The sequence below is a fragment of the Lampetra planeri genome, chromosome 42, assembly GCF_965212315.1.
Source record: "Lampetra planeri chromosome 42, kcLamPlan1.2.h2, whole genome shotgun sequence".
In the NCBI taxonomy this organism is placed as follows: domain Eukaryota; kingdom Metazoa; phylum Chordata; class Hyperoartia; order Petromyzontiformes; family Petromyzontidae; genus Lampetra; species Lampetra planeri.
Window position 1 is genome coordinate 1,992,126 of NC_136148.1, and position 13,786 is coordinate 2,005,911.

Consider the following 13,786-nt stretch of genomic DNA (forward strand, 5'->3'; position numbering starts at 1 on the left):
TTTCTCCCTCGCCCGGTATACAGGAGCTTATGGGCTCGATCCCGACCCTGACGCCTGTATATTTGGAGTTTGCCTTTTTACCACGTGGTCGTGTGGATTTTCTCCGGATCCTCCGGATTTTCCCTCCATGTATTTGGCTGCTATAATTTTCCACGTGTTAAGCCACTTCATTGGGCTATCATTTGTGGCCAAGGTCGCTTCTGAAGAAGAGCTATATAGGCTCAGTGGGCCTTACCTGTGTAAAATAAAAATAAAATGTTTCGTTCAGTTTATAAATGGTTATGTCACACACTGGATCGCGTTTGGAGCAGTAACATATACATTATTCCCACCCCTTCCAATGTGTCTGGCCGCTGTCGAGGAGTAGACCACATATCCTCTAGAGACGCTGTCTAGAGCTACCCTCTGTTGAAGGCTCTTATGCCAGCACTGGCGTTAGTATGCAATTGCAAGAATTCAACTTGTTTTGCCAATCAGTTTTTTATTTTTTTTAAACATCTCCCGTGTCAGTTTAACACGTTCGCTTTTGCGACCAATATTATCCATGATAGAGGTTTTTGGGTTAGAGCGCGTAAATATATAAATGTGTCGTTAAACCCGCCACCACTCGATCGCAGCCATTTGGTAAGGTTTGTCACGTGAACAGTACGTGCCAATTCGTTACTAGTTCAACACACCAATGTGTTGGAGAGTAAAACCCACAACATTTACAATTCGAGTAGAAATTCGAATATTTAAGACCTGAAGCGGGAGGATTTCTCCACGACTCTGGCTGTCCGCCTGATGATGGTCGTCGTACTTACTGGCGAAATGTCGTACTCGAATTGTAAATGTTGTGAGTATTACTCTCAAACACACCGGTGTGCTGAACTAGTAACAAATTGTCATGTTTTTTTTTTTACACGACAAACCTCTTTTAAATACAGTCTAATAAATTGGTCAACATCGTGTTCCTATTTGTTTTAGTTTGACGACTAGGGTAATGCTGATGGTGATCAGCATTCACGTGCCCGTTACTTTGGTGATGACGATGAAGAGAGAATTGTAAATTGTGCAGGGCTGGGGTTTTTTCTTTTTGCCGTGTGGTTGGCAGCGCATGAATTTGTTGTTTTGTGCCAAATTTGCTTTTAAAGAGCACAGCAGGTTCCACAGCAGACGCAGCGTGCCGCATGCCAAACACGGGAAACTTCGTTTCCTACCAAAAACAAAAACTCTTTCGACAACGAGAATAATGTTTCTTCGCTGGTGGCCGCTTGCTCTTTCTATGTTAACAAACAAAACGGCAAAAGTTAAAACGGGTAAAGGTGCAGCCCTGCAATTTCTTGGCGCACACCACCGCTGGAAGAAGTGCCTCCAATAGAGGGAGCTGTTAGAGAAGACCCCTCGAGGGTATGTGGCCAACTCTTGCACCCTGGCAGGGCATCCTCGAAGAGATGGGACGTACCCCCACACTTTACCCCACCACACACGACCTGCTGATAAACTAGGCAGTGTATTTGTTTTCACTGCCGGATGGACAGAGGCAAAGTGATTTATAAAAACAAAAAAATATTTCCTTTTGTTTTAACTGCCATGCCGGGAGGACTGCAATTCCAGTGCGCTAACAATTACACGACAGAAATATCCCATGTCAACATCCAGTTTACATGTGTGTGTGTGTGTGTATATATTAATGTTCCCATATACATATATAAAAGCACAAGTGACACATTTTTTTACATCACTTCAAAGCCTTACATTGAATACAGGAACTCGCCCCATAATTTCATCTGCCGCGCAGGGAGATGGAATCTAACCGTTGCCCTCTGCATTGCAAGTGCAGTGCGCTAATCAGCTTCGAAACAAAACACACTGGGAATTGTTTAAAATATGTTTTTAAAAAACAGACTGGTTCTAAACCGTTGCACAAGTCAATGTAGCTGATAGGAATTTGGCAGAGTAATGTAATTAAGTGAATTACAATACATTGGACTGACTTGCGTAGAGAATGGATCTATGTAAGCTTGTGTGAAGAAGAGATTAGCATAAGTTATTCCGCTGCCAAGGAAGAGGGCTTGCTTTGTGACGGGCTGTCTTGAGCATGGGGCACGCACCCGCGGGAGGAGTGAGCATTCTGGCCTCTGCACGGTGTATGTCGCTGTGAAAGGCCACGATGCACTGCATGAGTTAAACTCACGCGTTTGTACTTTGTCACGTAAACAAAACATGCCAATTCATTACAAGTACAGCACACCGGTGTGTTGGAGAATACATCCACAACATTTACAATTCGTCTTCTTGGTTCTTTCGGTAAAGTCACGTAGAATGGAAATAATAAAATAATAAAAATAAAACATAATAAAATAATTCTCACGACGTTTCGGCCACAACGCAAGCAGCCGTCCTCAGGTGACTCTGTCTTCTCGACAGACCTATTCTTCACCTGAGGACGGCTGCTTGAATTGTGGCCGAAACGTCGTGAGAATTATTGCATTATGTTTTAGTTTTATTATTTTATTATTTCCATTCTACGTGACTTTACCGAAAGAACCAAGAAGATGAATCCCTGCAGTCACGAAAGCTTTAAATCGAAATTTACAATTCGAGTACGACGTTTCGCCAGTAATTACAACGAGCATCATCAGGCGACAGCCAGAGTTGACCTTTTTTTTGTTTACGTGACAAACCTTACTAATGAGCTGTGTCGGGTGCTGGCAGCGGTTTTAATGGCACATTTATATTTACGCGATCGAACCCAAAAACCTATTAAGAATAATATTGGTCGTGAAAGCCTACGTGTTAAACATTCATAATCATTATTAGCCATGAACAATCTGCTGCTGGATGAAGGCCGCCCAAAGCCCGTCACCCATCCATCATGATCCTGCGATGTTAGTAATCAACCTCGCAGCAGCACACGAGCCGATTCCATGGCTCCATCTTCTCGTTGAACGTATTCTTGGACAGAATGTTCTGTAGTTGCCACTCTGGCGTTAGTCTTGACCATCCGCCATCAGCCCCTTGAGCGGTGTTTGTCTTTGCAAGGGAGAAAGGGAGAATATTTTTGAATGGATTTTAATGTCATATTTTACATACTGGATTTAACGTATATATTCTTTTTTTTAAGTCGGGTTGTAAATTAACGTAAAAAAGGTGAAATTTTAAACAGACATTTGGCAAAACCTGAACACACATCGGATACGGCACTACCCTGAAACCCAGCACACGAGACATACAGTACGGTAGTCTTACTAATCAAAGCAATGCGAAACACACGGCACTGTTTCCACGTCCTCTCGTATTTAGACGCTCCACAAATTCACGCTGCACCGTCTCGTAGCAGCTACGTGCAAAAGCATCTTCTTTAGGGCGACGGGGTACTCTGCGATTGTGTGATGGCACTGTCCCTGAAATTTGAAACGCCGTGCGTCTCTCTGAAGAAGAAGCAGAGCGCCGTGACTTGACGCCCACCAAAGTGTCGCGGAGCGGATGGTACGCATCCTTTCTGAAGGACGAGATCCACTTTGCACTGCCGTGTTCTGCCGTGCAGCCCTGAGGTGCCGAGTCTTTAAACCGCCCGAGCTTTTGATTCGACGGTCGCTGCCGACAGCCCTCCCCCAAACAGCTCTCCTTTGCCACGACGCGGCCAAATTCACCGAAGAAATCTCTCGCCGTCTTTGTAGCGCCGCAAGATATCACGGCGCCCTCTCAGCGAGGTGGGGGGGGTGTCGGCGGGGGGGGGGGGGTTAGGAGGGGGGTGTGTGAGCAGCAGTAGGAAAGGGGTTGTTGGGTTTTCTTTTCCACAACACTCCACCGGTAACATTGCACCATTCTTTTTTTCACGCACCATTAGGTAGCGCTAATTTCAGTCAGGCGAGCCTTTTTCCCCGTGTCTCACGCAGTTCTTTCCGTGTGTTTAGTGTTTTTAGTCGCTGCCGCTGCCGCGCTCCGCCAGCGGCTTTTGTTGCCAAAATAAAGATTCGCCGTACGGTTGAGCGCACCGCTCCTCGCGGCGTTGCGTCGGCGTCAAAGCCACCGGCCGGGACTGTGATCTTAGTTTGGAGGCGCACACAAAAAGTGCGCGCGGGCCACAACACCAGAACGCTGCGCTCACCCCGCAAAGGTGTGCCTTAAGATTGCTCGGTTACAGAGAGTGCATTTTTTTAATAGTCAAAAGCATCGCGACACATCACACACCAGAGACCTACCCACATGCCGTGAACCCGACCGACTGCCTTATGGAGGCAGGTCTTGTTGTGGCTGTGTTTAATGGGCGATTTGTGTTTCCATGCGCAAATGTGCCATTTCTTTACGCCCCTGCTGGGAAATGTCGACGGAATGGGGTGGGGGTGGAGTTCACAGAAGTGCACATTGAGAGATAATAAAATGGCTCGTAAAATTATAACCGGCGACCTGCTTTCTGAATCTCTTGAGGGCGCAGTTTGAAATTATACTCTTTCATTAAATTTTTGGGGGCTTTCGTGGGATGTGCTAGAAATGTAACAATGCAATTTCAAAGACCACACAAACTTAAGAGGCACGATTGCGTGCGTGACCTCTCTTTTAAAGCCACAAAATGGGTGGTGATAGCTGCTGGAATGTCTACTTCAGCGGATGACATGTGGTATGTTGAATTAATACCGGGTATCTGTCAGGTCCCATATTTGAGTAAGCAAATATATATTTCACCAGGTGAGGCCCACCTATGACCAATTTGTCCAGGAATCTGCCCGATCTTCAGATCTCGGAAGCTAAGCAGACTTGAGCCTGTATAATGCTTGGATGGGTGACCCCCGTGTATGAAACAGCTGTTTAATAGACATGCAGGGCTATGTCGTGGGCACATGGCATCATGATTTATTATTGTCCCGTACTTATGCGATGTATAATGTCAACTTGTAACACGCACAGTATTTTATTACTCTCAAGCAGAGAGAATGACTTGGAGGTGCTGGAAAGCACAGACAAGCAGGAAGGCAGCCACGCGATGAGCCGGCGCCAACAATTGCCAAAGCTCTGTGGCCTTCTGTACATTAAGGTGTTATCGGCCAATTAAGGAGTGTTTACATGTCGGAGAAGACCTGAGCGCCCAGAGAAAAGCCACACCTGCAAGGGGGAAACACGCTATCCCCATAAAGATGGACATAGAGGCGGAGTCCACAATTTTTGCTGTTCTGCCTTCTCTTGGCAAGCCAGGGTATCACACCTCACTGCCCACGGGCAGGAAGTTTCCCAACATCCGTGCGATCCACCAAACCTCGCCTCCACAGCCCTGGACTACCGGCATGGACAGCCACCGCCTCCCGGCTGTAATCCACGTCAATGCTCCCCGCCTTCGCCAACCTGCACTGAACAGCGTGGTGCTCAAATAACCTCCCGTGGCCTGCATGGCGTGTACAGCCCCTCATCCAGCAGTGGATTGGCAAAAATAGCCGTACGAGTGTAATGTATGTTTATTGGCATCACGGTTGCCAGTGACCGGCACCCATGAATGGTCGGGTGAGCTGTGTTTGCTGTTCTTCCCTACGCGCACGGCAAGCACAGACAGCGCAGCAAATCTTGGCCCAGTCGCTCGTGATCAGCAAAAAAAAAAAGGGCCATTCCACCAAAGGAATAAATTGCCAGATTGTAAAGTCACTAAACTGATAGTGCGTCCTTAACCGTGAATGCGTGCTGAGCAAATGGGGAGAGAGTACACACTGTGACAAGAGAGGTGCGCGGGGGGGGGGGCCTTGTGGATCTTGAATAAGATCCTTCGTTGCAGCCGGGAATGGTTGTTCTTTGCTGCCGTAGCAATCAATGCGATCCTCAGCGGTCCGTACTTGCGTGCATACGATGCTTAATTCATCAGAAGCTGTGTAAAACGAGACACGGGAGGGGTGGGGGGAGGATGGAGAAAAAATTGAGGAGAGAAAGCGGAGAAGGCACACAAACATGAAGACGTCATAGCAAGTAGGCGGGGGGGCGAGACGGGGTGAGCATGGACGCAGCAAAAACGGAGGTTGATGATTGGCAATTCACAAATGGTAGGCCCTCGGGGAGAAGGATTGAACAATAATTCACGATCGGGACAGGATCTTAAAATTAGCGGAGCATTTTTGGCAGATCTCTGCAGCAATGGAAAAGCACATGGCCCAGGAATGAGAACGACTCACAGACGAAGAGGAAATAGCATCGCCCAGATGCCACACTGGAAGATGCTCAATTGCTCACATTAAATAATACATTAAAAATTTTGTTTGTGACATTACGTTATTTTAATTTGTAAAAAATACACGTTTTTATCTTTCTGTTGTGATTCAAGAGAGTCACGCTGGTCAGCGCAAGTTAATTTGCATTTGAACCATTATAACTATACAGCCGTCCGAGTACCGCATCGGTTCTGTAATTGTGGTCGAGCGAGAGCGATTTGTGAGCGTGTGGACCACGTGACTGTCCTCCTAATGGGAGCCGCTGTGCTCATTGGCTTGCGTATCCTAACAGCGGGAGTACAAGTGGATTTTACTGTAATTACATTTCTCTGCCACTGTGGTCTCGGTTAACGGGACACATTTAATGTTGCTTCAACGTTTGGGGGTTTCCGCGGTGAGCTTGTCACATTCGGCCTCCAAAATTAGCCTCGTTTGCGCCAGCGCTGGTTGGCTGTGTTATCGTCCAATGTCGACGCGTTTTCATTGGACTAATGATAAATTACCCAACCATTTCCCCTTCCCAGGGGTTAACCTGTGTCAGACTTGTTCCATACCAATTTTCAGTAATAGGACCTTTTTATGTTTACGGTCAACTCTCAATATTCCGTGAGCGGATTATCTGGGTGGCAGATTAACTGTTCCTGTGAATAAATACGTGAAATAAATATTTTTGTAAACTTGCTGAATGTATTTTTACCAGCTCCTCACTCATCCAGGATGAGTGGCTCAGTGCCCATGTGAGCACAAACTTGTCAGTGAGTACGCTTTTTATTTCAAGAGACAATGAAAACAGACAACGCGTACTGTGTATTCACCACGATTATGCGTAGGTAAACAATTACAATTTTTGTGGCGTAATTTACGTGGTTTTTTTGCGTTATCGGTTTAATCCAGATAACCAGAATCCACTGCATTCTAAGTGTGCCCTTCTGTGTTCAACGTTCTTATTTCAAGCTGCCGCCACCCACGACTGCGGGCATCTTGCGGAATTGAATATTCATAACCTTACTGTTTGTTAAACTGATCGCTAACCCTAACCCTTCACCTCCTGTAGATGCGCACAATAGTGCCAGTAAAATCTGTCGAGAAGAAACTCTTAACACGCGGCCTAACCCCCCGCAAGACCGTATTTGGATTACGAGTGGCTGCGAAAACCAACGTGCCAAAGTCCATTGCACTAACGTGGACACTCCCAAACCTACCTTTCTCCTCTTCCTGCCGCGCAGATCCCTTGACACCATCCACCCATCACAACCAGGCCACGCTGAGGCAGCCGCAGCTGCCGCCGGTGTCGCACCACCTCCACCACCACCACCAGGGCCTGGGCGACGCGCCCCACCCGCATGGCCTGACGCAGCACCACCCGTCGCTCACCTCCCTGTCGCACCGCAACTCCACGGCGCACCGCAACTCGTCCGGGCACGGCCACAGCCAGACGCTGGGGCACCCGGGCGGGTTCGTCCGCGAGCGGCGCAACCCCAGCCCCGTGGGTGCCCAGCATCAGGGTGGGGGGCAGCCGGCCCTGCAGATCCAGGAGGGAGGCTGGGAGCGGGTGGGCAGTGTGCCGCTCGAAAGCAGGTACCCACGCCGCACCGCCACGCCGCACCGCCACGCCACGCCGCACCGCCACGCCGCACCGCACCGCCACACCGCACCGCACCGCCACGCCGCACCGCACCGCCACGCCGCACGGCCACTGCTGAGTGTGGCCTGTTACTGCCGGGCGATTAACACCACATGTGTCGAATGGGAATCGCGGTGCGTGGAATGCTTGGAATTGTTGTAAGGTTCTCAAATGGGATCGTGCGATTGTTTAAGTTTTCTGGAATTCTCGGTGTCTAATGCGGGGAATTGCTAAATTGTGTTATTTGGTGGCGAACATTGACTCGCCACTCCGATCCCATTGATTTCATAGAAGCGGCTACTGTACCGCCATCAAGCTGCAATCACAAAATCAGAGAGTAGAGCCCATTCGTTCTGGGGAGATTAACACGATTCATCAAACCGGAATCATGGTACAATGATTGTGCGTGTATACGATTCCGAATTGGAATTGTTGCTGTTGTGGAATCGCTTGTGTTTTTATATTAGCATTTTCTTGAATGTGGTGATCGTTGGAATTGCCACATGAAGAACATTTGTTTAAATAAAGATCCAGGAATCGCATTAGAATTGAATTGGGATTCTTTAACAGACACGTAATTCAATGGCGACAGCTGCATCTCCATTAAAATGAGTCGGATTCCTTCACAGCTTATTGATTATCCAATCGGAATTCGCCAAATATCCCAATGTAATGCAATCCTCCTGTAAAAAAAGTCTTGATTTTCTGTGGCTTTTCCGTATTAATAATTGATGGGGTTTTTTTGTATGTGATGTCATACTATGTACAAAAATCAAGCAAACATTATTATTACTTTTAGTATTCCCTTGTTTATATTTTATTGTCTAGCGTAACATTCTTCGGTTCAACATTTTTTTTCAACCACCAAAGTAAATACATGTTTTCTCAACACACAAAACAGTCTCTTCCGGTGCAATTTAAAGGCGTTACATTTTTCATGCTAAATTATAGGAAATGCCCGCTTAAATGGCTGTATTTATGTTGGCATACGCATGGCTTGTCCAAACACACACACACAAACACACACGCGGTCACTTGCAACAGGCCTTTGCAATTTTTCTTGTCAAATGTGTAATTGCCTGCTGCTGTTATTTTTTTTTTCAATACTTAAAAAAAAAATCCTCGGGCGGTTTAACCCAAGGGTCTCCCATTTTCACGTTTTATAGCTTATTATCTGGTGTTGTCCCAAGCACCAAGGCATTCTGTGATCCACAACCCAGGATGGCCATTGGTCAAGAGTGAGAGAGGCATTATTATTATTGTTGTCGGCAGCAAGCCTTTTGTCTTTCACGCATTAAATATTCTAACTGGATTTCTGCGTTAACACAAAGCTATATACCCCCCGTTGGTAGCAAGTCCCGTGTGGCCCATACTTCTAGATTACTTTACAATTGTTGATTGAATAGTCGCCCAAATGTAATGCTGTGGAGTTTTACCACTCTAATGGAAATCAAAATGAAAAGAAAATTGATTCATTGAGACGAAGAAAGAAAACGTCCAAGGTGCCTATTTGTGATAAACAGTGATACCTTTTTCTATTCCACAGTTGTTTAGGGAAATTGTGATTGTCTCTTAAACGTGACAAAGGGATTTCTCTCAAAATTAACAAAGCACACATGGGGCACCATTGTTCTTCTACGTTCTCCCAATCACGACAAGTTGTTGGCTCTTAAGTTGAATTATTAAGAAAAAGAAAATTGCCCAGCACGAGTGCACAATGCTTGCAGATGTTCCCACAGCATTCTGGGAAAACTTTCATTGTATAGCTCTCTCCGATGTGTGTTCTGGCTGTTACCGCGCTTTCTTCTTAGTGGCGTCCGTCGTTTCGCTCCACATGCTGGAAGCTTTTCCGCAAACTAAATTGAGCGGCTCAGTGTGAGTACATCACGATTGGCTGCTGCTGCTGCTGCTCGTGTGGCCGGTTCTCCATGCCGTTTGGCTCAGGATCCGGCAACACCAGCAGAGCAACACGCGGTCAGACCCAGAAACACATCGTAGAGCAGCACGGCGCAACCATGAATAACCTATTTAATTGTGCGCTCATGACATTCTTACGCGAATGGAAGATTGGGGGGACCGCCCATTACCACCTGTTCCCACCGATACAATTTTGTCGTGTCGGCACTGAATTTAGCCCTTTACAGCAACGGTCATTTGCCCCACTCTTTCCTAAATCAATACAGCATTGGTATTCCATTTTTCTTGGAGGTGCTTGCGCACGTTTGTGCTCGAGAAAGTGCATGCGTGCGTTCTTGCTTGTGCTAGCGTGCGTGCGTGGATTTCCATTGTTTGTCGCAGTTTCTGAGCCCGGGCGCAGAACAATAACCATCCAGAAACAAACGTCAGCATAGAAGGTGTAATACATATGGAGCAATGTTGAAGTAACATAGGAAAATAGGCAAAAGGAGGGAATTCCAAAGTCGAGCAGTGCGATGATTAAAGCAGAAATAGTAGAAGCGTTTAGGCCTCCGGTCTTGTGATTGAACACAGGATGGAAAAGTCTCGTAGACAGGGTATTCAACACGGATGGCGGAATCAATAAGTAAAGTTCATGGGAATAGTAACCATGGTAATCCAAGTGTGGCCTGGGGTGTCAGGCTGCGTGTTGAGAATTTCTTCTCTCACGCCTTTTGCCACCACGCACTCCTGCGGGCACCTTCAACTCCTTGAAGATGCCTAAAGTAGTGCACGTTGGATTATGTGTGGCTGCGAAAAATGTACTTGCGCAACAAAACCATGGTATTCTAGATTTGAAGCTTTCGTGACTGCAAGGATTCATATTCTCAGGTTTTTTCGGTAAAGTCACGTAGGTAAAAAAAAAAATACAGCTATCGTGCTGTGACTGTTCCACCTGAAGACGGAAGCTTGTGTTGCCTCCGAAACGTCGTGATTTTTATTTTATTTTTATTTTATTTTTTATTAATTTCAATTTTTTTACCTACGTGACTTTACCGAAGAAACCTGAGAATTTCGATTTAAAGCTTTCGTGACTGCACGGATTCATCTTCTTGGTTCTTCTACGTGACTTTACCGAAAGAACCAAGAAGATAAACTTTAGAATATAAAAAAAAAACATGGTATTGGAGCTGGAAGAGTGTGACGATGAGAGGCAAGTGACCAGAGTGTGTGCGTGCGGGTGCGCGCGTGCTGAACCCTTGCCGTGAGCAGGAACCTGGGAAAAGGACCGAGCCTGGAGAATGGACAAGATAGCCTGATGGAGATGGCCGTGTTTGCGCCCGCCTGCAGGGACACGTCTTACGGAGAAGGGTGCGTAGGCAGCCAGGGAGTTGGAGTTCCGCCTGAAAGGGGCCCTCCTCGGGCATGGAGGTGATGTCTGCCCCCCGCCCCCCTGCTATAAACACATAACACATTATAGCTCACGATAAGAATAATGATAATACGTGGCCCTGCCAGTGGGAGGCCTTTCTGCCAACAGCGATGTGAGCAAGAAATGTGAAGGAACTGCATCTTTACCGATAGATGACCCCTATGCAGTGTTCCTCGTAAACGACACCGTCCGGCGTGCTTAATGCCTCCGCAAAGTCGTCGCTATCTCTTAATATTTATGTGATGCAACATGCCACATTCTTTGTTTTTTTCAGTAAAGTCACGTAGATAAAAAATTAAATAAATTAAATCACAACGTTTTGGAGGCAACACAAGCGTCCGTCTTCAGGTGGAACCGTCACAGCAAAATTACTGTCTCAAGTGATATCGTCACAGCAAAATTACTGCATCAAGTGATACCTACGTGACTTTACCGAAAAAAACAAAGAGTGAATCCTTGCAGTCACGAAAACTTTAAATCTAGCAACAAGCCACCTAGCATCTGGACACAAGCTGGAATCATCGCTTCACCACGTTTTCTACGTACACTGATGGCCGATGATTCTTACCCTGAGTTTGTATTTGCTCTTTGTTGGAGAGTAAAGAATTCACGTAAAAAAAACAGAATTGATTATTTGTAATTGACTGTTGCCACAGCTTGGCAAGTTCGAGGCTGCAATTAAATAGTTGATCCAAAGGGGTACATAATGAGTCATGTTTGGATTGCTTTATAAAGACCATAATTACAGTTCCCAAAAACACTTGTTTTGCATATTCATTGGTGCAAAATGTTAGGGGTTTATCGAGTCACATGTGAGTGTTAATTATACACTCAAGGGAATGATTGTTCTCTGGGAGGCAGTGGAACGCTCCGCTTCGTCACATTTCAACTTCGGCGCTTGGAACTAACTTTCGCCAAGCTTGGCTAATTTACGGCGGCCAATAAAATTTTATTTCCCTTTCAGCGTAAAAAAGTCAATTACAAAACATTTCTATCCAGATAATGTGAACTTTAAATTATCTAGAGTTTTTTTCTCTCCCTTCCCCCCTCCCCACGCCTACGTTTTACAGCAGCCCTTGCGAATTGAAAGCTTCGGTTGAATGTTAGAAACCGTATTGTGTGTAAACAAAAGAGTTCAAATCACCCGCAGCGTTTGACCCACACGTCCCCCCGTCTTGCGCCGCGCTCTCGAAGCAACGCCCTGCGTTGCGGTGCGATCATCTCATGCTGACGCAACGTGCCCTCGTGTAACTAGCAGCCTGCGGAAAATTATGCCAGCCCGGTCTCGAACCCGAACACTCCGTTTAACTGATAAATTGCCAGAGATTTGTAATGTTTCACGGGCCATCCTGCGGCTCCTCGGATCGACTCATTATCGCCGCCGCGCTCCCCGGCCGCCCTGCCTGTTGTGTTGCTGCTCGTTGTTGTCTCGCAAGCCACTCTTTCATTTTATTCTCAGCCCGTCCCTCGCCGCTCTCCCTGCCTGATTATTTACACTCTCCTTGATAAATGCCCTGCGCTGCGGGAATTGGGAGTGGATAAAGGCGTAACGGTCGCAAGGGTCTGAGCCTCTTGGCGCCCCCTTTGTTGAAGGAGGATGTGATCGTTGCCCAGCAGTTCACAAAGGACCGTTTTTTTATATTACCAACGCTCTCAGGTGAGAAGCCGGTGTGTTTCAGCGCTCGCGCGACCCACGTTTCATTTTGTCGGCGTTTGGTCTTTATCGTTGTTTAGGTTGTAGTCCTACGTCCGAATCGACGACAACCTGTGGGAACCTTTTTCAAGCCTTCGTCTCTCGATTTCGTGTCATCATCTTAAGTTTTTGGTTTTCTCAGTAAATGGGGGAACTCCGTAAGAGTCCCTTTAACATACAGATATAGCCAATCACCACTGTTTGGTGTGTCTCAGTGTGCGCTGCTGTCTCGAAAATAATGTTACGATGTCACCTTAGTCAGCGTCTTCATTCAGACCCGTTAACTTTGTCTCCGCGTAGTCGATCGTGCTCTGGTCTTTGGCGGTAGCCGTAGGCGTAGCCATGCTCCGAATATTGTACACTCGTTGTTGGCGGAAAAAAAACACACTCGGTTAGTCGATGGATGTTTTAGTTACTAATTTCGCAAACAAAATGAACTCTGCACACGACCGCAAGGCGGTGTAGGCTTCCCTAAGTGTTCACCACTGCCGTAGTTCTCGCTCGTTCACGTGGTCGCTGCACACGAAAGATGTCGGACATTTTCTTGGGCAGTGGTGAAGCTCACGCAGACAAGGAACATTTTTTGCTCTGTTAAATAATGACATTCTGTGATATTCTATGGCACAGATGGTTCAGCTGTTTTGGGCTCGGCAGTGTGGTTGGCGATGCTAATTACTTGTTTATTTATTCTATATTCAGCTCTACATATTGGCGACAATAATAATAATAATAGTTTGTGTTCATAAATCGCTGCGCTTATCTGAGTGACATTTAAAAGTCCAACAGCATTTGGGGGGCAGGATAGTGCGGTTGGAACACTCCTGCCTCACAGCAAGAATGGCCTGGGTTCAATGCCCGACTCAGGCACCTTTTTGTATGGACCTTGTAAGTTCTCCCCATGTTCCGCTTGGATTTCCAGTTTCCACCCATGGCTAAATGAACGTACAATTCGAAACTCCCTTCCTGTCGGC

The 13,786-nt window shown here is 46.6% G+C and overlaps 1 protein-coding gene across 4 annotated transcripts in view; it reads left to right on the forward strand.

Moving 5' to 3' along the window:
- The window catches only part of LOC144732291 (teneurin-3-like), a 417,468-nt gene that overhangs the window by 264,465 nt on the left and 139,217 nt on the right, over positions 1-13,786 (forward strand). For 3 of the 4 annotated variants that reach the window (XM_078613736.1, XM_078613737.1, XM_078613739.1), the window contains 2 exons: positions 7,397-7,748; positions 10,963-11,121. In XM_078613736.1, coding sequence (XP_078469862.1) covers positions 7,397-7,748; positions 10,963-11,121 — 511 coding nt within the window. The remainder of the gene's footprint in view (positions 1-7,396; positions 7,749-10,962; positions 11,122-13,786) is intronic. The other variant, XM_078613738.1, reaches the window with a different exon arrangement.